At 35.1% G+C, this 22278-nt stretch overlaps 2 protein-coding genes across 8 annotated transcripts; one reads left to right on the top strand and one right to left on the bottom strand.

The window, feature by feature from the left end:
* The first annotated feature begins 6631 nt into the window (after nucleotides 1–6631).
* On the top strand, nucleotides 6632–8991 carry LOC113287860 (pyruvate, phosphate dikinase regulatory protein 1, chloroplastic-like). 2 transcript variants are annotated; one of them, XM_026536721.1, is made up of 3 exons: nucleotides 6632–7301; nucleotides 7701–8340; nucleotides 8636–8991. In XM_026536721.1, the coding sequence occupies exons 1-3, from the start codon at nucleotides 6753–6755 to the stop codon at nucleotides 8737–8739; spliced, it is 1293 nt and encodes a 430-aa protein (XP_026392506.1). In that variant the 5' UTR covers nucleotides 6632–6752; the 3' UTR covers nucleotides 8740–8991. The 2 variants fall into 2 exon arrangements, with proteins under 2 accessions (XP_026392506.1, XP_026392505.1); XM_026536720.1 differs by having other exon boundaries at nucleotides 6636–7325.
* A 1561-nt stretch (nucleotides 8992–10552) lies between these two features.
* LOC113287858 lies at nucleotides 10553–13850 on the bottom strand. Of its 6 annotated transcripts, none has more exons than XR_003330359.1 (7): nucleotides 13614–13850; nucleotides 13394–13471; nucleotides 13018–13233; nucleotides 12721–12814; nucleotides 11906–12206; nucleotides 11332–11519; nucleotides 10553–10687 (listed from the first exon to the last, which is right to left on the bottom strand). XR_003330359.1 is itself a non-coding variant. In XM_026536717.1 (6 exons), the coding sequence occupies exons 3-6, from the start codon at nucleotides 13198–13200 to the stop codon at nucleotides 11441–11443; spliced, it is 657 nt and encodes a 218-aa protein (XP_026392502.1). In that variant the 5' UTR covers nucleotides 13201–13233; nucleotides 13369–13471; nucleotides 13614–13850; the 3' UTR covers nucleotides 10816–11440. The 6 variants fall into 6 exon arrangements, 4 of the variants coding, with proteins under 4 accessions (XP_026392502.1, XP_026392503.1, XP_026392501.1 ...); XR_003330358.1 differs by lacking the exon at nucleotides 10553–10687 and adding an exon at nucleotides 10816–11049; XM_026536717.1 differs by lacking the exon at nucleotides 10553–10687 and having other exon boundaries at nucleotides 10816–11519; nucleotides 13369–13471.
* Between the last annotated feature and the right edge of the window lie 8428 nt (nucleotides 13851–22278).

The raw sequence follows: 22278 nt of genomic DNA, 5'->3' as shown, positions 1-22278 counted from the left end.
CGGAATGTTTCTTATTGATCACTTGAAAATTGCTTTGAAGCTAATACTTTGTGTGGGATAACTATTCCAATCTTCTAGGAATGTTTCAATGATTAACATGGAGTTTAGAACGATTAACCATTGATTGGATATATCACAGTATGCGTACTTTTGCAAGTTATTCCAAGTACGGGAACCATAGTATGCATACCCGTATGCGTACTGGATGAAAATTTCCTTAATTCAACTCTTTCACTGTTTGTACAAGAGTTAAAGAAAACTCTAAGTCAGAGAAAAAAAAAGTCTCAAAATAATTTGTCTTCAATCAATGAAAAGGATAGAAAAGTTCACAAAAACTATGACAATGGAACTTGTTCCATGTGCTCTGGTCATTCTAATAAGGAGGTTAGTTAGTTAACCAAAGCATGTATGGAAACTCTTGACTAATGTCCTGAGGAAAAAGCCCGTGAATATTCTCTCACCTACTTTTCTGATTGTCACACTTGTCCCTCGTACAGCTCTGGTTGTTCCATGATAAACAATCTACCTTCCTCAAAAAACAAATTGATCTTTTAACCAAATATTTGTCCTAAATGGAGAGTATGTTTCAACTGGAGAAGGAAGCATGGATTAAAAGGATTGAAAATCTGGAAAATCAACTGAAAAAATTAAGACAAGAGAAGACATCTTGTAATCGTGATTCCAAAAGAATAATCAATCAATTTCAATAAACTCTCTGAAGATAAATCAGCATATTACTCCTGAAATTATGTCTTATTCAAATCTCTCTTGAAATGAAGAAGACATTAAATAAGTACAATGGCACAACAAATCAATTGTATCCCTTGTATAAAAACCAGGATCACCCAGAGATGGTGTGCACTAAGGTTCTTGAAAAATATCCTTCTAAGAATTCATGTATCAGAAGGAGAAAACAAAATCTCATAAGAAATCTACATCACTTTCGAAAGAGATAGTCAGAACCATTCATATTTTACGAAAATCGTTAAACAAGGCTTTCAGATCATTACAAAAAAAAGGAAGTCTACTCGTGATCGTCTTCCTTTAAAGAGATATCATAATCAAGGAATAACAAAATCATCCTCTTCTTACAAGAATCCACCCGATCCTTTACTGGATGGGAGAAATTACAATTTGTAATAGGTTCTAAGATTGTTCTTGTTTTCCTTTGAACAAGGACTACAATCTTAAAGAGGGGTGTGAATAGATTTCTGTTATTTTCTGTCCTGTCTCTATTCCTTTTTCCTTCCTCTGGAACAATAACGTCTGAAGTCAAGAACCTTTTTTGTGCTTAAACGTTTTTCCCAATAAAGCTCTTTTGGTTTTCCAAAATTCTGTTAGGGTTTTGGTCAAAGGCCTTTTTATGAATTTGTTTTATATCTTCTTCTTTATAAGTTGGAAGATTCTTTCCTATAAGCAAGCATTTCTTTTTCTCTATCATGTCATCATCAAGTCTTTCCAGTAAAAAAGATGATGTCTGGATTTTTCTTTTTCCCTCTAAGAAAGTTCGTTTTGGTTTATCCGATAATAAGATGTGTTAAGAAAAACGTGATTCCTCTTCTGATGTGAATCCCTCTGTCTCTATTTTGAAAAACTCTTATTGACTATGAATATTATCTTAGAACAAGTATGTGCCTTGAAGACTGAACTCGAATCTTCAACCAAAATACTTGAGGACAAGATGGATAATCTCGATTCCAGGATTGATCTAATCAAAGACGAGCTTGATGATTATAGGGAATATGAGAAGTGTCTTCAAAGTAAGTGAAATGATTTTTTTTCTTGCTTAGATTTTGTCTAGGAAACTTCTTAGGAGAATTTATTCTTGTGTTTTAAGAAGGATAACTAGGGTTTGGAATAGCCTATATTGTGATTACACATTGCTATTGCCAACGATTTTCATCTTGCGATGTTTTTAGATTTATTTGTTTAAATTCTAAAGTTTATTTGGAAGACGATTTTGCAGTATTAATCTTTATTGGTTTTATAACTTGTAAAAATTGTTATGGGATATGTGTGTTTGCATCCGTGAACTATGATTGTCCCATATATGTCAAAAATTAAGTTTATTATATCATATGCAAATATTCTTGGAAAATAGATTGAACTTTTGATGTCAAAGATTAAGTCTATTGTGTCTTTATGCAAATATTGATGAAAAATAGAATGAATCTTTGTATATTCCGCATTATTAAACTTTCCCTGATCCACTTCTATGTGAAAGTACTGGACGGCTCCGTAAGTTTTCTTATTTTGATCATTTACGATTAAATTAATCATTGTGGTTCCTTTATGGTTAATTTAATTAAGTTTTATAGATACAAATTCATGTTTCATGTGATTTGTTAATGTCCAAAGAAATCCTTCTTTTCTTGTAAAAGTAAGGTCCCTCTTGTTGTTCTTTCGGGAATGACATTTTATGGGGGAGAGTTCCTAATTGAACTTGTGCTTGATTGCCAAATCTTTGTAGGGAGTGCGGTTGTGGAATATTGTAGGAGTTTTCTAATATCTTTATAAACTCCTTGATGAATACACTAAGTTTTGATTATGTGAAATCATCGAAACAAAGTTGATATGTTCTTTTTTAGTAATGAAGTATCTCTATGAGAATTTCATTATGATCCCACTAGTTTTCGTACCTTTACCAATTTATATTGACAAGAAGGGGGAGAATTATTGTATACTTCACACTACAAATACATATGGTTTACGGATCATTATGTAAGGGGGAGTGGTTTTCATTGTGAGATAAATTATTGACTAATGGGGAGTGATACATATCACCGTAGTATTATTGTCAAAGTTGTGATATAATTGGACTTTGATGTTGTATAATAATATTATGACAATGTATAACAATAATTGAGAACAATGATTTTCTTATTGTTACGGATCTTCAACAACTATGATGCTGAGTTGAACACGTTCAGAATCACTGGAGTACTTGGAAGTGACGAAGATTTCAAGTAATGTTGAAGAACCAAGGAAATCAAGCATTTGGATGAGAAGCTACAAAGTTTATTTATTTTTTAATCCATATGTATTGATAGTTTTGTCACTAAAATTGACAAAGAGGGAGATTGTTAGAGCACTACTTGGTTGAAATCGCAAGCGTTGCTATCTCAATCTTGTTTGTCAAAACTATAAGTCTTGATTTCTATTCTACTTATAGCAATGTCTCGGATTAAGATAGAATGTGTAGTTGAGCTTTAGACTTCACGACGTTCATCGATTGAAGACGAAGAACTACTAAGGGGAGCTTGTGGAACTTCATCAACAAAAGGTATGTGGAGACTTAAACTCATCTATGACTCAGAAATCTATTTCTATTCTATCTCTTATTGAGATAAAAGTCGTATAGATATATAGACTTTATATGATACACATTTGATATTTCAAGCTGAGTTTAACTCGCTTACATATTTCTCGAAATATGTGTTGGTAAGCTTTCACTTTAAGCAAGTTCATATTTATTCTCGACGAAAGTCAAAAGATGGTCATGTGAAAATCGCCTGGTAACATCTTACATGATTTGTGTGAGACAGTCATTTGATGTAGACTCAGAATGTTTCGTATTGATCTATTAATCAATTGAAAATTTCTTTGAAGCTAATAGTTTGTGTGAGACAACTATTTCCGTCTTCCAAGAATGTTTCAATGATTAACATGGAGTTTATAAAGATTAACCATTGATTGGATATAACACAGTATGCGTACTTGTATGCTAACTGTTGCAAGTTATTCCAAGTCCATGAACTTAGTATGCGTACCGTCTTAAAAGTTCAATTCCGGGAATTCAACAGAGTTTGGTCATGTACGACAATATGCGTACCCGTTCGACTGGTAGTTCTGGTCTCGTTTTGAACAAAAGTTATTCCTTTCTCTTGAAAAGATTTCATTGATTTTGTTATCGGTGATTCAATATGCTATAAATACAATCTAGGCATACTAAATTTTTGGTTTGGTGATCCATGTTAAGATTTTTCGAACCTATGGATTGATTATGCAGAAATGAGCATATTCTGTTTGATTTAATTTCTGAAAGAATTTTAGAAGCGACTTTGAAATTCATGGACAAATTCCTTCTCTCGCTTGTTCCTGCTACAATTTTTCGGCTGATGATTGATATGGATCGTTCGCACAATTTGAGCGTTGTATAACAACTGGTTTTGAATTGGTGAAATTTGAATTTTTGGAACTGTTTTAGTTTAGAAACTGAAATTTCAGAGTTTAAGCGTATTTAAATGGTATTGTAAATTTTGTTTATCGTGGAATTCAATTATCTCAACCAAACAATATTTTTTTGATTATGGAATTCATTTCTTGGGATCCAATTCTAGGAATAGGATTACCTCATAATTGAATTGTAGGAATTACCTATAGATCCTATTATAGTGTTCTTAGTTAGTGGCAGGTCCACCCACTAAAGCCCAGTAACTGGAGGTCCATAATTAAAAGAAAAGAGAAAAATGGACCCAATTTTTTAAGCCCAGGTCCTGCACACCTGTGTAACCTATTACGTGCATTTTAAGAATTCCCAAAATAGATTTCACTATATATAACAGAAACAAAAGCCAGCTTTCATCAATTTTCTTTATCTTTTTCTTTTCAGATCCGTTTTCTCTCTCTCTCTCTCCCTCTCCTCTTCTCTGCTGCTGTCGCTTATGAAGTTTAGACCTAGGGTTTGTGAAGATGTTTCATGGTTTTACAGGTATGTTATATAATCTTTTCTCCAGTTCTTCTTTGTTTTTGTTTTTTTTTCTCAACTGGATCATGAAAATTCGATCGATTTGATGTTTTCACTTTCTTTTTGCGGTTTTGGTAGTTCGATCTCATGATGCGTCTCTTGTTTTTCACGTGTTGCTGATTTATAGATTATGAATCAACAGTACATATTTGGTATACTGAAATATACTGTTCCAATTTTGTTGTTTTTATAGTTTTGGAGATTTTCTTGTTTGATCCAGAAGTACATATATGGAATACTCAAATAAAAGTGTTTCGATTCTTTTTTTTCATATATTCGTTACTTGTTTTTCACATTCAGCTGAAATTTAGATTATCAATCAGCAGTACATATATGGTGTACTGAAAAATTATGCTTTAATTTTGTAGTTTTGGATACTTTTCTTCTTCGATCTAGAAGTATATATATGGAATACTGAAGAAAAAAAGTATTTCAATTCTGTTTTTTATAAATTCATTACTCGGTTTTCACATGTAGCTGATTTTAGTTTCATTTTGGTTGTTTTTGAGTTGCTTTTGTGTATCAATCATCGGTACGTATATGATATACTGGTGGATTTTGATGAAACAAGTTCATATCTAAATAAAAAAATCATGTTTGATGTTAATTTCATTAGTAGATCTGATATTTTTATGGTTTTTGGTTTGTTTTTCAGTTTTCTTTTGTGTATTAACCATCAGTACATATATGACGTATTGTTTCTTTTTGTGTTTACTATGAATCTATAGATTTTCTCTTATTTTTTTGGTTTGATCCAGGAGTACATATATGGAATACTGAAGTATGTGCTTTGATTCGGTTAGATTTTATGGATTCATCACTGCTTCTTGACATGCAGTTGAGTTTTAGTTCATGAATTTCGCAGTACATATATGTCGTACTGGTTGAAACTTCTTCTGATTCTATTTTATTCAGAGTTTTGCCACTTTTTTTGGTTTGATCCATGAGTTCGTATGTGAAATACTGAAATATGTTCTTTGATTCGGTTATATTCATGGATTCATCACTTCTTGACATGCAATTGAGTTTTTAGTTTATGAATCCGCAGTACGTATATGTCGTACTGATAAAAACTTCTTTGATTTTGTTTTATTCATAGTTTTGCCACTTAATTTTTGTTTGATGCATGAGTACGTATGCGAAGTACTGAAATAGATGCTAGTTTTGTTGTTGTGTTTTAATATTGTTATATTCTGGTCACGTTTACAGGTTCAATATGTCCAACGGATACATACTCTATATGTAAGCAATACGGCAGATATATACTCAGATTTGTAAGTAGTGTAGCAGATATGTACTCAGATTTGTGAGCAGTGTAGCAGATATGTACTCAAATTTATAAGCAGTGTGGCAGATACGTAATCAAATTTGTAAACAGTGTAGCAGATATGTACTCAAATTTGTGGTCCTTTATATGTTTTAATTAAATTTGGACCTCCAGATAAATAAAATCCCGATTCGGTAGAAGTATGTTTTACACGTATTTAAACAGTAAGGTATATTAGTCATTTCCATGTTTTCAAAGAACTTTGAACCCTAGGATAAGGGCAAAATCCGGTTGGATCCTACTATAAATAACCTTATGGGCCTAGGACCAAACAAGAAATTTTCCAATTGAATTTCTAAGATTTGAATTCTCTCATACGAACGCGTTGTTAAAGTTAATTAGGTCAAGTACATTAAGGTAAAACCATCACATTTAACCACCCTTAATAAAGACACTAAGTCCATTTAAATTTGGGAAATTTGGTCAGGCAATTTAACATCCACATTATTTCCGACAAAAACAAACAAAAAAAAAATCCCTTGATGCCCCCAAAGAACTCAATCCCCAAGTCAAGAGGGCCAAAACATTACCGGGTCGTACGTAAAGTCAGACATAATCGGAACTTGACTACTCCTAAATCTCAAACGAATGGAGAAGGCCGAAGGGCAATCCAAATGCTGAAGTCCAGTCGGTAATAAGAACAACAACAGTACAGGAGTGTCAGTGGGCAAGTCAGTAATGGTTTCCTCTATTTCTTCCACCTGCTCCTTAAACCTCCTTCCAAAACCTACCTCTTGTTCCCTTGCTGATCCAAATTCAAACCCTAGAAAAACACAATTCATCAAAAATAACTTAATTCCGCAAATCAATCTTCATCAAAACAATCACAATGAACCAGATCAACATTCTTATTCTTCTGATGATGGTGTTGAATCTGATGTGTCTGACTCGCAACCAATTCGTAAGCTGAAACCTAGTACGCAGCTAAAAAGATGGTCTAGAGCCAGATCGATTCGGTCTGGTCGAAGATTCAGTATACCTCTTCAACTTACTAGTACTGAATCCATTAATACCACAACAAGTGATGTAAACTTCCAAAATGATCAAAATTCTATCTCCTCTTCTTCTACTTCATCTTCAATGGTAGAGAAAAGTGACAGTGAAGATGAAATGATGGAAGGGAAATCAATCTATATGGTCTCTGATGGAACTGGATGGACTGCTGAACATTCTGTTGGTGCTGCTTTAGGTCAATTTGAACATTGCTTGGTTGATCGTAACTGTGCAGTTAATACCCATCTCTTCTCTGGGGTAATGTTTTTTTTACCAATTTAGACATCTGCAACTGTGCATTTTGTTTTTGTTAATAATGGCTAACACTTGTTTGCCCAAATACCTTTGGTACTCAATATATGATGGATATATCTTTTGTAGTTGTTTCGCTGGGTTGGGCTTTGTAACTGTCCCCTTTGGTAATTGTAGAAATCAGTAGGTTGAATTCAAGGTAGTTTGAGAGTTTTTCAACATATTTCTTTCAATTAGTAAAATAGGATGTAGACTAGTTCTTAGTTCCAGTGACGGGGTATCACCACCCAATGATCATATTTCAAATTTAAACTTATAAAGTTCTTTTTTATTGAGTGATTGTTTCTGCAGTGAATGTTTTTAACCCTTTCTACCTGCTAGATTGATGATGTGGAACGTTTGATGGAAATAATCAAGCAAGCAGCCAAAGAAGGTGCAATGGTTGTATATACTTTAGCTGACCCTGCAATGGCAGAGTCAGCTAAGCAAGCCTGTGATGTATGGGGTATTCAATCGACCGATATATTAAGTCCGATTACAGTGGCAATCGCTGCACACCTTGGTGTTTCCCCATCTGGTATTCCTCGTGGAGCTCCTGGTCACCATGTTCCATTAAGTGACAAATATTTCAAAAGAATCGAAGCCATTGAGTTCACTATCAAACAAGATGATGGTGCTCTACCCCAAAACCTTCACAAAGCTGATATTGTTCTTGCTGGTGTATCTCGCACGGGTAAGACACCATTGTCGATGTATTTGGCTCAAAAAGGATATAAGGTAGCAAATGTACCAATCGTGATGGGGATAGAATTGCCAAAGACGCTGTTTCAGGTAGATCGAAGGAAGGTTTTTGGCCTGACAATTAACCCTGTTAACTTGCAAACCATTAGAAAAACAAGAGCGAAAACTCTAGGATTTGGGGATACAATGACGGGTAACTACTCTGAGATGGATCATGTTAGACAGGAGTTGGAGATTGCTGGTAAAATTTTCGCACAAAATCCGACTTGGCCAGTAATTGGTAAGCGAACATGTTTTTCCAATACTTAAACTTCGTTATGATTATTCTCGCAGTTATATGTTTCAGTATCTTTCCCGTTAGTAAGAAAGAATGGTGAATGTTGTTGCTGTATTGCTTAGGCTTAGTTTCTGCTTCGACCAGTTAGACAGATCATTTGATTCTGTTCAGTCACGAGATAAATTAGTGAAATACTAGGTCAAGGGAAGCTACAAACTATAACTGCTGAATTAATAAACTAACTAGATGCAACTGCGAGGCAATTCTGATCTTATTGTTGCTCTCTTTGATATTGCAGAGGTGACAGGAAAAGCAATTGAAGAAACAGCGGCGGTTTTATTGAGGCTTTATCATGATAGGAAGCAGAAGTGTTCGATGCCGCGTATCTCAAAACGTTACTAGGCTGTAAGTTCTTTTGTCAAGTCTGTCAGTGACGTGGGATTTTGAAGTTGAACAACTAGGTGTTACTCTTGCTTAACACAGCCAAAATCACATTCCTCTGGAGTCTGGTCTTTGGTTCATGTCATATTCTATATTGAAAACAAGCTATTCTTAGTTGAGGATCGAACAAATTTATTAACCACATTATTCTATATTGAAATTGTATATAACAATTTTAAGTATACATATTCCTAAAGTGACAATTTCATCCAAGAATAGCTTGAGATTGGATTTTGGGTTTTGGTTTGGGAACTTTGACAAGGGCAAACTCAGTTGGAAGTGAAAAACCATCTACAGTCTGAATCATCTATTGACTCCCATTTTTCTCTTTGGATTTTTATTGTCAATGCTTTTTTTCTTCAAGATTATTATATGGGCGGCATGGTTTATTAGAGGGGCGGCATTCTAATAGGACAAAAAAGGTCGTTACATGATCATTCAAGGTGTCCCTTATTAAAAAGAAACTGGAAATGATAAATTAATCCTCATTATTGATAACCTAGTTTAGTGATGATAATCAAGTCTAGTGTTAATGATTAATTTCACTTATATTAATTCAAGATCAAAACAAAATCAGATTTTTAGAGTTAAAAAAAAAGTTCAGAGGAGAAGAAAAAGAAAAACTTTTGTGATATTTGTGAAACCCTAGATTTTGATTCACTCAACCAAAATGAGTGATTCCAGTGACCCGGTATACTTCTAAATTAGTTCCCATTAGCTTTTTCTCGCTCAAAATTATCTAAAATGCGTAACAAAATCAAAACTTTTAAATTTTCAGAAGAACTTAAGGTTGCAATTTTGCTCGTGACCAACCGTAACTCTTAGTTACGGTTCGTAAGTTATCGAATACCAACCGTAACTGGTTAAATTTGGGGAAGATCCAATCGTAAAACCAGGTACGGTTGGTAATTAAATTTGGACAACAACCGTAACTAAATTACGGTTGGTAACTAATGAATCGAGACCAACCGTAATTACCCTACGGTTGGTATGTCAACTTAACTTTTGAACTGTAAATCATTATTTGATAAATTCTTAAGACGCAAAATTATTTACGGTTGGTATGGTTGTTTGAGTAACAAACCGTAACTCAATTACGGTTGATAAATATGATGCAAGTACAAACCGTAACTGAACATATTTCTCAAAACTAAGAACTTACGGTTGGTATTTGAGTTAAAACCAACCGTAACATCAACCCAATCTACAGTTACAGTTCGTATTTGAGTTATTGCCAACTGTAACTCACATGCAACCAGAAATTTCAATTTCAATTTTCATACAAAACCCTAATTTTTGATACAAAATTAATTTAAATCCAACACGATAAACTAAATCCTAACTGGGTTTTTCCAAACATTTTTCAAATCGCCGATTAATCGAAGACGATGAAATTTTCAGTTTTAATGGAGGTTACGGTTGGAGGAGAAAAGAAGATGAAGAAGAAGATGGAAAAAAAAACTGATTTGATTTTTTCTGATCTATTAGGTTTAAAAAAAAATTGATTTTATTTTGGTTGATTTAAGGTGAAAAGGGTAATCTAGTCAATTCACATCCTCTTTAGGACATCCCCTAACCAATTAAAGGTACATTACTATCACAATGTCGCCCCTCTAATAAACCATGCCGCCACTATAATAAGCCTGTAATTTTCTGCTTTTTAAGATTCAGCTGGTTTCAATTTATTTTTCACATGATGCAAGTGTAAATATTTTGTCAATTTGAAAGGGATGGTTAAATTTTTTTTATACAGTAACAGCTTTTCTAGAACTGATGAAGATTTACAAGCCTTTCTGCGTTCTTATTTTGAAATTGAATTACAATCAAAATTCTAACATGAAACCCCACATAATTGGGCACGCACCTTAATACTTCTCACATTTGCATTGTCCCGACATCCTTCTGCAGCCTAAAGCGACGTAAAGAATGTGATCGGCTACTAACACAGCCACAGTGCCAGACAGGCTATGTATATACAGTATAACTTTATGAACCGCTTTACTTTATACGATTTGAGCTTTTAAATTGGACGGCATATGAAAACAAACAGAAGCTCCCAATTTCATTTGAAAAGATCTTAACAAAAAAAAAGAAAAAGAAAAAAGCTGCTGTGTATACCAAATGACATCACTAACTTTGATGGCTTCGTCTTACATTATGTATTTGCTCTCTTTCTCGCTATTTACATATATATTCCTTGTGTTCTCTCTGTCTTTTTCACCATACTGCATACTCGAACGTTTCCACTTGTAATCATCTCGATCAGTCTCTCTATTAAAACGAAGTAATGTGCAGTTCTAATAACACATCCAAAATAAAAAAAACAAGAAGTGGTACACAGGAATCAAATCTATGATATGATCAGCGTTAGACCTTGGCCCCATTTGGTTGTTTTAAAAGAAGGCAAAGGCAGCATGCTTTTCTGACTACATGATCATCAATCTCCATAGATGGAAAAGTTGTACAACCTAAACATCTACCTAAATCTAGTTTGCTACCATATACCGTCCACATTATTTGGCTATATCATGGTATAAACAAAACTAGCAGTACCTTCAGCCCTTCGCATGTCCTCTCCACTATGATAAAGTGAGTTGTTCTGACAACCGGACACATTTTCCCCTTTGATAATCGAAGACAAGGTTGTAACTCATAGTGGTAGTCAAGCATCGCTCACGTCGCCACTGAATTTCCCGATCGAGAGTGTAAAGTATATCAGTATTATTGTTCCCATGCTTGACCTGCATCATCAAATTAATTCACAACGGATTCAAACGACTGATTTAGTCATTCATAATGTCAATTGCTGCTAATCTATGATCAAAAATATATGAAAATAATATGATTGTACACATTAATTGCGTCAAAGCCGGTCAACATCATGAGGCAACGCCGTAGGCCATAATTGCCTCCGGATGGACATCATGAAACCTACCGTATAGGTCATAATGAATCGACTAGGAGCACCTCTGTAATGGAGGTAAAATACACTCAACCAGAACTTAACTTAGCCATGGATCATTATTCTCCCCAAGTAATGCTATAAATTTCGTTTGAGATACAAGGGAATTGGATATTTCATTTGGTAAATAAGATGGTGCATAATTTTGAGATCTGTGATACTTACAAGGAAGCAAAGAAAAAAAGTATCCTTCTCGGATCCATCATCCAATTCCGAGGTTGTGAAGATGACTTCATCTGATTATGATGCTTAGAATGTGATCTTTTCTTCATCAACTTGCTATTGTTATTGCTTTCGGCTGCAGCAACCGTGACCATTTTTTGGTTAACGTTGATATTTATCATATTTTGTGTGGTCTCAACGCTACTACTAACATTACTAGCCATCACTACTTGTGGAAGATCAACGAAGGTGCTCATCAATTTATTTGCAGATACACATACGTCTCCGTTGACAAAACCAATTTCTGCAGAAAAATCACCGTAAAATTAGTAATTCGTACGTGTACGCCGTACACAAAGTATACAGGGTAACATAACAATCACACAACACAGACTCAACATAGTATTTTTTTTCTCTTTTCAAATAATGGCTCGTAAATTTTAGGTGACACCATTGACAAAATCAAGTCTAATCTGTAATCAACATCAGTTATCACGAACTACCAACTATGTAACAGTTCTAACTTGGGAGGATTCAACCAGGAGAAAAATTTGGTGTGCCAACTACTAATACAATCAACAACCAAAAACAGTTGACCTAACCGTCTAGCGTCATCATTCATACATCCCCACCACCTCTTCTTCGATAACTTGGAATAATCAAACGAATTAATTTAATAATACTAGTACTAATTATTCTTTTGAGAAAGATTAGATACAATCTTAGTAATAAGAAATGTAGCAATTTTTGTGGATAATACGTCAAATAGTAGGCGACTTTATTACAAGGGTATGAAAGAAGAAGAAAAGGTAGAATACCTTTATTTGATGATTCATTTTCTGCACCACCACCACCACCACCATTACCAACACCACGCTGGGATGACACTTTTCTGGAAAGGCTTCTCTGAAACTTAAACGCCACAAACAAACAAACAAAAATTAATAAAGCAAAATACCTTGAAAAAGAAAATTTAATCCCAAATTTCAAATTCATCAAGTTTTAACTGAACAGTTGCTTTATTTTGATGAAATGTTTCATGAACAAACGAAGAAAAAGAAAATCCAGTTTCCAGTCTTAGTTTCTTGATTAAATTAAGGAGAAGAAATTCTTACATTAGTATTTGAATTTGGAGGAGTATTGATATCTCTATGATGTTGATGATGATGATCAATATCATGAAGAGTGACTTGAGATAAGTTGTCAATATCTACGACAAAGCTATCTGCGGTTGAGTTTTCTTGTTTTAGGTGATCATGTTCAGAACTCAAAATTCTTTCTATACCCATCATATGCATGTCGGTTTACTAACTAGATAAAAGAGAACCCCCCTGCAAAACCCAGACAAAGAAGATAGTATGATGATCAGTTAGAGAAAGAGAACGGACTTTATCTCTTTTATACTATACGAAAGAATCCTAAAACTCTAGAAGTATAAAAACAAGAGCAATAAATGCAAAGGATACCAAACCCAATAAAACAGTTAAATACCCCCTATCTCCTTTCCCTCTCTTCTAAGCCAAGATCAAAAATTTTGGTGGAAGATACATGGGATAAGTAATCACAAGCCTGTAGAAAACCAAAAGAGAGTTCATTCTTTGGTCATTTTGATGACTTAGGTTTGACTATTGCAAATCAAAACCTTGAAAAAACTTAGAAAAAGGAGAGCTGAAGTTTTATGGTATGATCAAGTAATCGAAAGATAAATTACCTGATCAAAATGAATTATTCGTAGTGATCTTTGATTCTCCAAGAAAAAATAATCCCAGGTATGTTTAGAGAGAGAGAAAACTGCAATCATATATAGAAGTGGTTTTCTACATTTACATAGAGAGAAAGTGACATTTAATTTAAGACACAAAATTCTCAAGGTTTAGTTGAGCTGTTAATTTCAGTCTGACGAACTAGATAATATTCGGTTCTCTTGTAAGCGGAAGTTTTTCAATTCAGAAGAATTTCAGGCAGCTGAAAACTGAACAAGTCTTTTAATTATTATACATTTTATTTACTCAAACTGGAGCTTGAAGGTCGATGACTTCGGGTCGAGATCGTCTGTGCCACTGCTTGGGTGTGCCCTATGTGCCACACCAATAAAAACACGGCACATCATTCCTCTCATTAACCATGACTAATTAAATAGATTTTCTATTTATACAACACTAATCGATTAGGAAAGATAATTAATTAGTTAAAGAAGATATTACAAATCCAAGAAAAAATACCGTGTTTCTATTGGTGTGGCACATAGGGCACACCCAAGCAGTGGCACAGACGATCTGGACCCGATGACTTCATGTTTATCGTTTGATATATACCGTTGGATTTATTGCACCTAGTCAAAGTCGTTGACTTTGAATGCCATGAGCCTGTACCATTTAGCCCGGTCAAGAGACGAGAGATCAAGTTAAATTCGCGAGGACCAGTAGAGTGTAGAGGAACGTAAGGTTAGGGATTATTCTACAACAGAGGGTTTCTATGTAATGACAGATGTAATGAAATTGTTAACCCCGTCGGTTTAGCATGTGTTGGTTATTTTTTTTTTTATAATTGTTTCTGGTTAAGAAAAACTGTGTCAAAGCTTATATTTTTGTATCTTCTTTATTTTTGGGTATCAAGTGTTTTGGCTTAACGAAATTCGGTGCAATTGCGGTGCTGTAATGATCATATTTGCTTCAATTGCTTCTGGTTGAGAAAAATAATTGCAAGTCAATTTATTTTGGTTTGTATCTATTGTTTTTGGCTTAACAAAATTACGGGGTCACTTGTTTAGTCCATTTGATTCCGGATAAGAGAAACTAAGTTAATTCTGATCTTAGTTAGACTTATTAATTGGAGGATTCGGTTATTCAAGTCTAATCGAATGCCTTGACAAGAAAAAATTAACCTAGCGTTTGTCTTATCTAAAAGAAAGGTCTACGTTATTTTCAGAAATAATTAGAGCCTGATAAGACAAATAGAGTTAATTCTGATCTCTATTTGTGTCTTTTCGAAATAAGCGATTGTACATACGCAATCAGTTCGAAAATAAAATTAAGTATCTTAGTCGATTTGTCGGACTTAAAAGGAAAATTTCTTCGGGCAATTGTTTCCTTGATAACATATTGAAACTAAATTACTTTTGTAGTTTTGGTTTTAATACCGGTTATCTAAAATGGTATGTGAAACTTTCGTGCTTAACTCTTATAGGTTGTATAAGTCTTATAGATTTGTAAGATCATTTCGGTTTGTCCTTCGTTTGCTCGAATATTTGTCATTTTTGTGACAAAAAGGGGGAGAAATATCTGGAGTAAACAAGTGATTTTTAATCATTAGGAAAGAAAATTTGTGCTTAAACATTATATCTAACGAAAGAGTAAAGCATAGACTAAAGGGAAGAAACATATCATCATGTTGTGTAGTATTTCAGGCTACAAAAGGGGGATAACAAAGATGTTAGGATTGGATATTTACCTGCTTGCCTTTAGGGGGAGTAAAAGATTTTGTTATTCAAATGTCAACAACGACATTTATTTATTGAATATATGCAGGTTATTATGTTGTTGAAACTTGGAATCAAGCGCATGGAGAATGATTTATTTTGTAATGAGTTTAACTCCATATGTAATAAGAGTTTTGTCACTAAAATTGACAAAGGGGGAGATTGTTAGAGCATAGCTCGGTTGAACCCACCAAGAGTTGGTATGTCAAGTTTGATTGTCATATTTTAGTATCAAAACTCATCTAGAGTTGCTTGATTAAATACTAGAGAAAACTTCGTTTAGGTTAGACTACAAATTCTAGGACTGTTGAGACATACAATTATTACTCCGAAGACCTGAAGAATGAGAAGAATTAACGACTACAACGACGACATCATCCTTTCACTTGAGGTTAGTAGTATTGACTTGATCTTTTTTCCATTTCTAAAGTATCTTTCAAGTCGCGCTACATTGAAAAGATAACATGCGAAGCTGTATATATTGTATATAATACTCTAGTGATGAGACTTAGTCATAACAGTATGATCAAAATATCAAGGAAAACATATTACGAAGTATAAACGCTTATCTTTTGAAAATTCGTAAATACGACATCGACGTAATCTATTATATATTGTTATTTGATTATGTGTGCATTATATAGGTGTGATTTCATCCTAGAAAACTATGTATCTTTACATTAGTTTAAGGAAGTAGATGTATGAACTTGTTTTCATAATTGAAAGAGAAATCATGATTGGTTTTGTTATTCATTGAATATCTTTTGTATGACCAACGGAAGATGACTATGGTAGAACCTATCTTAACTTTGTTGAGACTTGAGGCATAACCGGTCATAGCCTATAGCATATAGCTAGTTGGAATCGGTCACAAGTAACTTTAGAATTCAAGGTGTAACCGATCACAAGCTATATTTGAATGAAAGTTGTAACCGGTCACAAGTTACTTTGGGAACCAAGGTATAACCGGTCACAAGATGAATTGGGAAGTTAGTTGTAATCGGTCATAAGCTACCTTTGTGAAGCAAGGTGTAACCGGTCACAAGATACTTTGGGAAGCAAGGTGTAACCGGTCACAAGATACTTCATGGAGCAAGGTGTAACCGATTACATCCTATATTAGGAATCATGTTATAACAGCTCACAACATATATTGGAGTGATGGGTTAATCGGTTCCATGAAAAAAACCAATATCCATGGTTCACATATTTCTTCATGGTGTGTGTGAATTAAGGTTTTGGGTTTGTCAAGATGAGAAGCTTCCAGAGGTGACATATTTGAACATGTACATAACTCTTATCATTTATTGTTCAAAGATATTCCTTGATGCTCAAGGTGATCCTGGTCCGAAATATTGAAAAACATTTAATTATGATTATCGTCATACATGTTTTAATTATCAGCAATTAAAGCATGACCTCTGAAAAATATTATTAGTTAATTAATGTGCTAGACTAATAATAGAAGTTTTCTATGAGAGTTTTCGGAAATATTGGTTAACATTAATTGGAAATAGAAAAACCAAATTTAGGTACTTTAATGCATATCTTGAGAATATTTTCGGTTTTGGAATTTCCTTGTTGTCCATACAACCTTGGTCTATAAATACTTGAGTTTGCATTTCTTACAAACTATCATAAAAACCAGGCAAACTTCATTTCTTGTTGCTTCTGGTGGAACCGTATATCCGGAGAGGAAAGTACTCTAATTAGGCGAAATATCTTATGACCGCTCGTTTAAAGACTTCTTTGGGATCAAGAAGCTTTACGAGTACCGTTGGTGGGAAACTAGATAATTGCAGTGTTATTAGTTTTCGATTATTGATTTGATTGACTAACGGTTGTTGTAACTTTGATTGCACCTAGTTTGTTTATTCTTGAGAACCTTCTCTTCTGATATAAGGCTTACTCAAACTAGATCAAAGTAACGACGGGATCTTTAGAACCATCTTCGGATCTAAAGACATCTTGTGATAATCCATTGTTAACAGACTCCGTTCTGTGCGTGATTGATCACAAGAGGATTCAAATGTTGTTTTGAAGGTTATTGAAGGCAATAGAAGATTTGAAGACGAAGAAGAATTCTTATTAGTTTTCGTATCTTGTGGATTTAGTGCACAAACCTTGATCGAATGGGATCGAACTAGAATCGGTTTATCTTTGATAGAATTGATTGATTAATTGCGTGAGATCAGCATCACTTTATAGTTTCTCTTTGGGATCTATATTGATTGATTGTGAATATAGAGTTTGATTATTTCGGTAATCAAAAGACATATTGATCTAACCAGAAAATGGAGTTTATTAGATTAAACAGAAGAGCCTTTGTCAACAACTCACATATCTTCTAGCAAGATTGATTAGAGTGGTTACCAAACAAATTCTTCATTTGTTGTTTGGAATACTATCCAAAGGACTTGCTATTCTCATGCGTGACTCTGGAAGTCGAAGGTGCAGGGATACTGATGGAGTTAAGTCGCTAGGAGTAGTTTGCTTGGTCTCAACTATACGAAGATGGTATTAGATTTTGTATAACGGATTAATTATGAGAGTATTCAAAAATGGACTAGGTCCCGAGGTTTTTCTGCATTTGCGGTTTCCTCGTTAACAAAATCTTGTTGCGTCATTTACCTGTTTTCCGCATTATAATTTTTGTTATAATTAAGTAAATTACACATGTACGTTAACTCCGTAACACTTGATATTGATCCTATAGAGTTTCGGTTTAATACCGTACCTATTATCAAGTGCACACTTTGTTGTCGTATTGTCTCGATCTTGTATCCATAATCAATCACACAAGTGATATTGTTGTTGTATTGTCTCGATCTCGTATCCACAGACGATCACACGAAGTGTGGACCGAATATGTTGTATTGTCTCGACTTTGTTCATAGACGATCACATCCGGTAAAGGACTAGGTGGATAATTAAAAAATTATGATGTATTTGGTACCCTTGTATTTTCATACATCATCAGACTGTTCTAGCCAAGTCGATGAAACATTACTTCTTTGCACAGTCAGAGTCTTCTCTGGTCCTTCAAACTCCAACTTAAAGGTTGTGGTTGCTAGGACATTTACATGTCTATTATTTGTATGATCGGTGTGAACTATAATCGCCCCATCAAAATGAGTTAGGAATTTGTGCACCTCAACTCTTTGAGGAGATTAAGTAATTTCCTTGGAAGAGTGTATACTTCGTTCATCTGATTAACCGGAAGATTTGTCATCTATGATTTGATTATGTGTTACTCCCGCTTTCTTGGATAAAGATAGCCCTTACAAGAAGGCTTCGTACTCTACTGAGTTAGTTATTTGTACATTTGAAATCCAACTTGAATGGATGAGAAGATTTCACCATCAGGTGACAGTAGAACTATACTGGCTCCTCCAATGTTGTTACTAAGAGTAGCAGGGACATCAAAATAGAGTAACCATGTTTCCTCTTTCACAAGACATATTTCAGGAAATTCTCTGGACAAGTCTTCGTGCAGCGAAGTAGCATCCTCTCTTGGAGAAGCTATAAGTAAATACCCTACTATAAATTTAGATGCTCTAATCATTATGTTATTTGGGCACTCCATTAGTTCCTAAATAGCGAAATTAATGAATTTATAAAACTAATTGCTATGAGGTAAATATGAGTATCTCCACCAAAAAAGAAAACCACAAATAACAAAGAAGCTTCCCAAACTTTTATTTATAGATAGATGAGACGGTATATACTTTCAATTAAACGCAACATCAAAATCATGAAATCCGAGTAAACAAATGTTGTCCTCATGAAAGATTATACAAAATATTTGTTTTTATTTATTTATCATCTTCTTGGATTGCCAACGAAGCCTAACATGTGAAAACTGCCAATGACAATGATCAAAATCCAACGTATATACATTGGCAGAGCCAAGATTTGTGCAGCAGGGATGCAAAATTTGTTTTGGGGTGTAAAAATTCTTTTAAGGGGCGCAAAGAAGCACAATTAAGCCTATAAATAACCTAAAATTTGTAATTGGGCCCAAATTAAGCTTTGGAGTCAGCTGGGTTGGGGGTGCAAGTGCACACCCTTGCACTGAGCTGGCTGCACCCTACACGCTCATCATTCCCTCGAAATTCGTGGGATGTATGGTGTATCAATTTTAGAGGGACGTAGAAGTAAGAGAAATATCTATTTACCCATCACGTCCTACAATAAAGAAAAAAAGGCAAAAATAAAATAAAAATACTTCATAATACAATACAGTAGAACTTCGTTAAATTAATCAGCGATAAATTAATAACTTTGCTAAGATAATATTTTGTGTGAGTCCCTACTTGGGTCAGTGTGCTAAATTAATAACCCTGCTGTGGATGGGAAAAAACGAGCCGCCGGTTTTTTGGGAAAGTGAAGAGTCGACTGTGCTGTCGAGACTCCTCAGCCGGGCAAAATGTTAATCCTCACACAGATGCACCGCTGCAAAGGGGGTGCTTAGATTCGGGAAATCAATCTGTATGACTCCGGCCTAAACCAAGACAATGGCCATTCCAGGGTCAATTCGGTCGCAAAGAGGGAGATGGGTTTATCTGTAGGAGGGTAGCTGAGAGTTGTGTGGGATCAGTGATGATCAAGGATTGTGGGTGTGTTGAAGGTTTCTGCAATATTGTTGAATTGCTGAAGTTGAGTTCTGTGAATAAGTTTATATCGAGTTGTTGACGGATAATGATGATAATCGATGATTGATGATATTCGATGATTATGTTGTCCTCGATTTAGACTTATTTATATTGCAAGAATGATGCACCACTGATCCCTGTAAGTGTGACGGTTTCTTGAGTGAAAGAGTGGGAAAGTGGGAGATCATGGTAAAGTAAGTTCCACGTCGTGTGGAGACTTGACTGATCGTGCACCCACTACTTTGCTAACTCCTTCAACCGTTTACATGACTTACGCACATTTCTCGTTGTGGATGAATCCACGTGCCGTAGACCGCCAGACCAAAACCCTAAGTGATATCCCCCATTTTTGACGTGATTGATATTTCACGAATCGTGGAGTCTGCAAGGAAGATGTGTATTAGTTGGTCAGTTGTTGACTGATTTAGACTGTGAGTCTAGTTTTGTTGAATCGAGCATAAGTGGTGAATGCTCAGCGATTCATGGATTGAACATGTAGTTCTCTGAGATGTCAATGAATTACTGACTAGAGCGACTGAGCAAGTATTGCTCAACTCGACGAATTGCCGGATATTGAGAGTTTGTCGATCAACTGAGCAAGTATTGCTCAATTCGACGAATTGCCGAATATCGAGAGTTTGTCGAGCAACTGAGCAAGTATTGCTCAATTCGACGAATTCGATAATTTTGGTGTGCAACAGAGCAACTGTTACTCAATTCAACAAAATAATGAATACTGGTAATTTGACGTGCAATTGAGCAAGAGTTGCTCAATTCGACAAACTACTGATGAATTACCGAATATTGATGGTTGGATCAATATTCGAGCAACTGAGCAAGTATTGCTCAATTCAAAGAATTATTTACTGGTGTCGTGACCCAATAAAAATCAAAAATATTGGTGAATTACCGAGTATTATTAATTTGGATGTTGATTGCTGAATCAACATAATTTTGTGTTTGAACTTGCTCAGAATGGTGATTCGTGGAGCGTTTGTTCGAAACCCTAATTTTTGATCAATCCTTCAATAATTGGTGAATTGCTGAAAATTTGTCATGAGTGAAGAGGGACCGACCACATGGGATGATGAGCGTCCATGTGATGCCCAGTGATCGAGTGAGCACGCACCGGGGTTCTCAGTTTGAGAGTTGGTGAAAGAATGATGATTAAATGCAGGTTTCATCATTTATTGAAATATTGCTGGATTCATCATTAGGTGACAAAACTTAGGTATGAGAGATGAGGACCGACCAAGATAGAATGAGACCGGCTCTTGGTGATCACGGGACCAGTTGTTGGTCATTTGAAGGATTCTCCAGTTGGTTGGAGAGAGTTCGGGCCCAGTATGAGCAATTGAGCAAATTAGGTCAGAATTATGAAAACATGTGGGACCGGCTTTGTGCAAGCCCTAGGAATGACTCTGGTCGGTCATGGAGGCATGCACGTGTTGTCACGGTGTCCGTGTTTCCATACTGAGAGTTTCAGTATTTTCTGATGCGCGTTCGAGCAACATAGTGAATTTTCAGAAGAGTTTCATCTTGACTGAGAATTCTCGATTTTTGTTGGAATGAGCATGTATGCCCAATTCATCAATATTTTGAAAATATTAAAATAAAAGTGTTTTAATATTTAAAATTACCGTGAGAGGCTAGCCAGTCGTGTGACTATGTTGGCTTTTGATTTTTCGTGATTTGAGCAATATTTGAGAAAATATGGAGAAATCATGAATTTTGCTCAAACCCAGGAGTTTCATGAATTGAGGAAAATAATAATTATGCAAGATTAGGGATTGCAAGGTGTGGGACCGACCATGGCTAGGGCATGGTCGGCCGGCTAGGTTGCCCGGTCCCGCACACCTTTCCCTATTTTATTATTTTTCATGAATCCTTGAAGTTACGGAGAATCCTTGAAGTTATGTAGAATCCACGAGTTTTTGTTGAAACGGAGGAGTTTCGTGAGATTAGGGAATAATAATTATAAAAACCTAAGGATTGTGAGGTGTGGGACCGGCCACGGCTTAGGCATGGCCGGCCGGTTAGGTTACCCGGTCCCGTACACCTCTCCTTGTTTTATAGTATTATTTCGTGAATCCAGGAAGTTATGGAGAATTCACGGGTTTTGCAAAAACAAGGAAAGTTGCTAAAACCAAGGAGTTTTCATGAGTTCACAAAATAACAAAAAATAAGAAAAATAATAGGAGAGGCACGGACCGACCATGGCTAGGGCACGGCCGGCCGGCCCG

This window comes from Papaver somniferum, chromosome 6 (genome assembly GCF_003573695.1).
Source record: "Papaver somniferum cultivar HN1 chromosome 6, ASM357369v1, whole genome shotgun sequence".
Taxonomy (NCBI): domain Eukaryota; kingdom Viridiplantae; phylum Streptophyta; class Magnoliopsida; order Ranunculales; family Papaveraceae; genus Papaver; species Papaver somniferum.
Note: the sequence above shows the minus strand (reverse complement) of the source record. Positions and strands in the feature narration are given on the sequence as shown.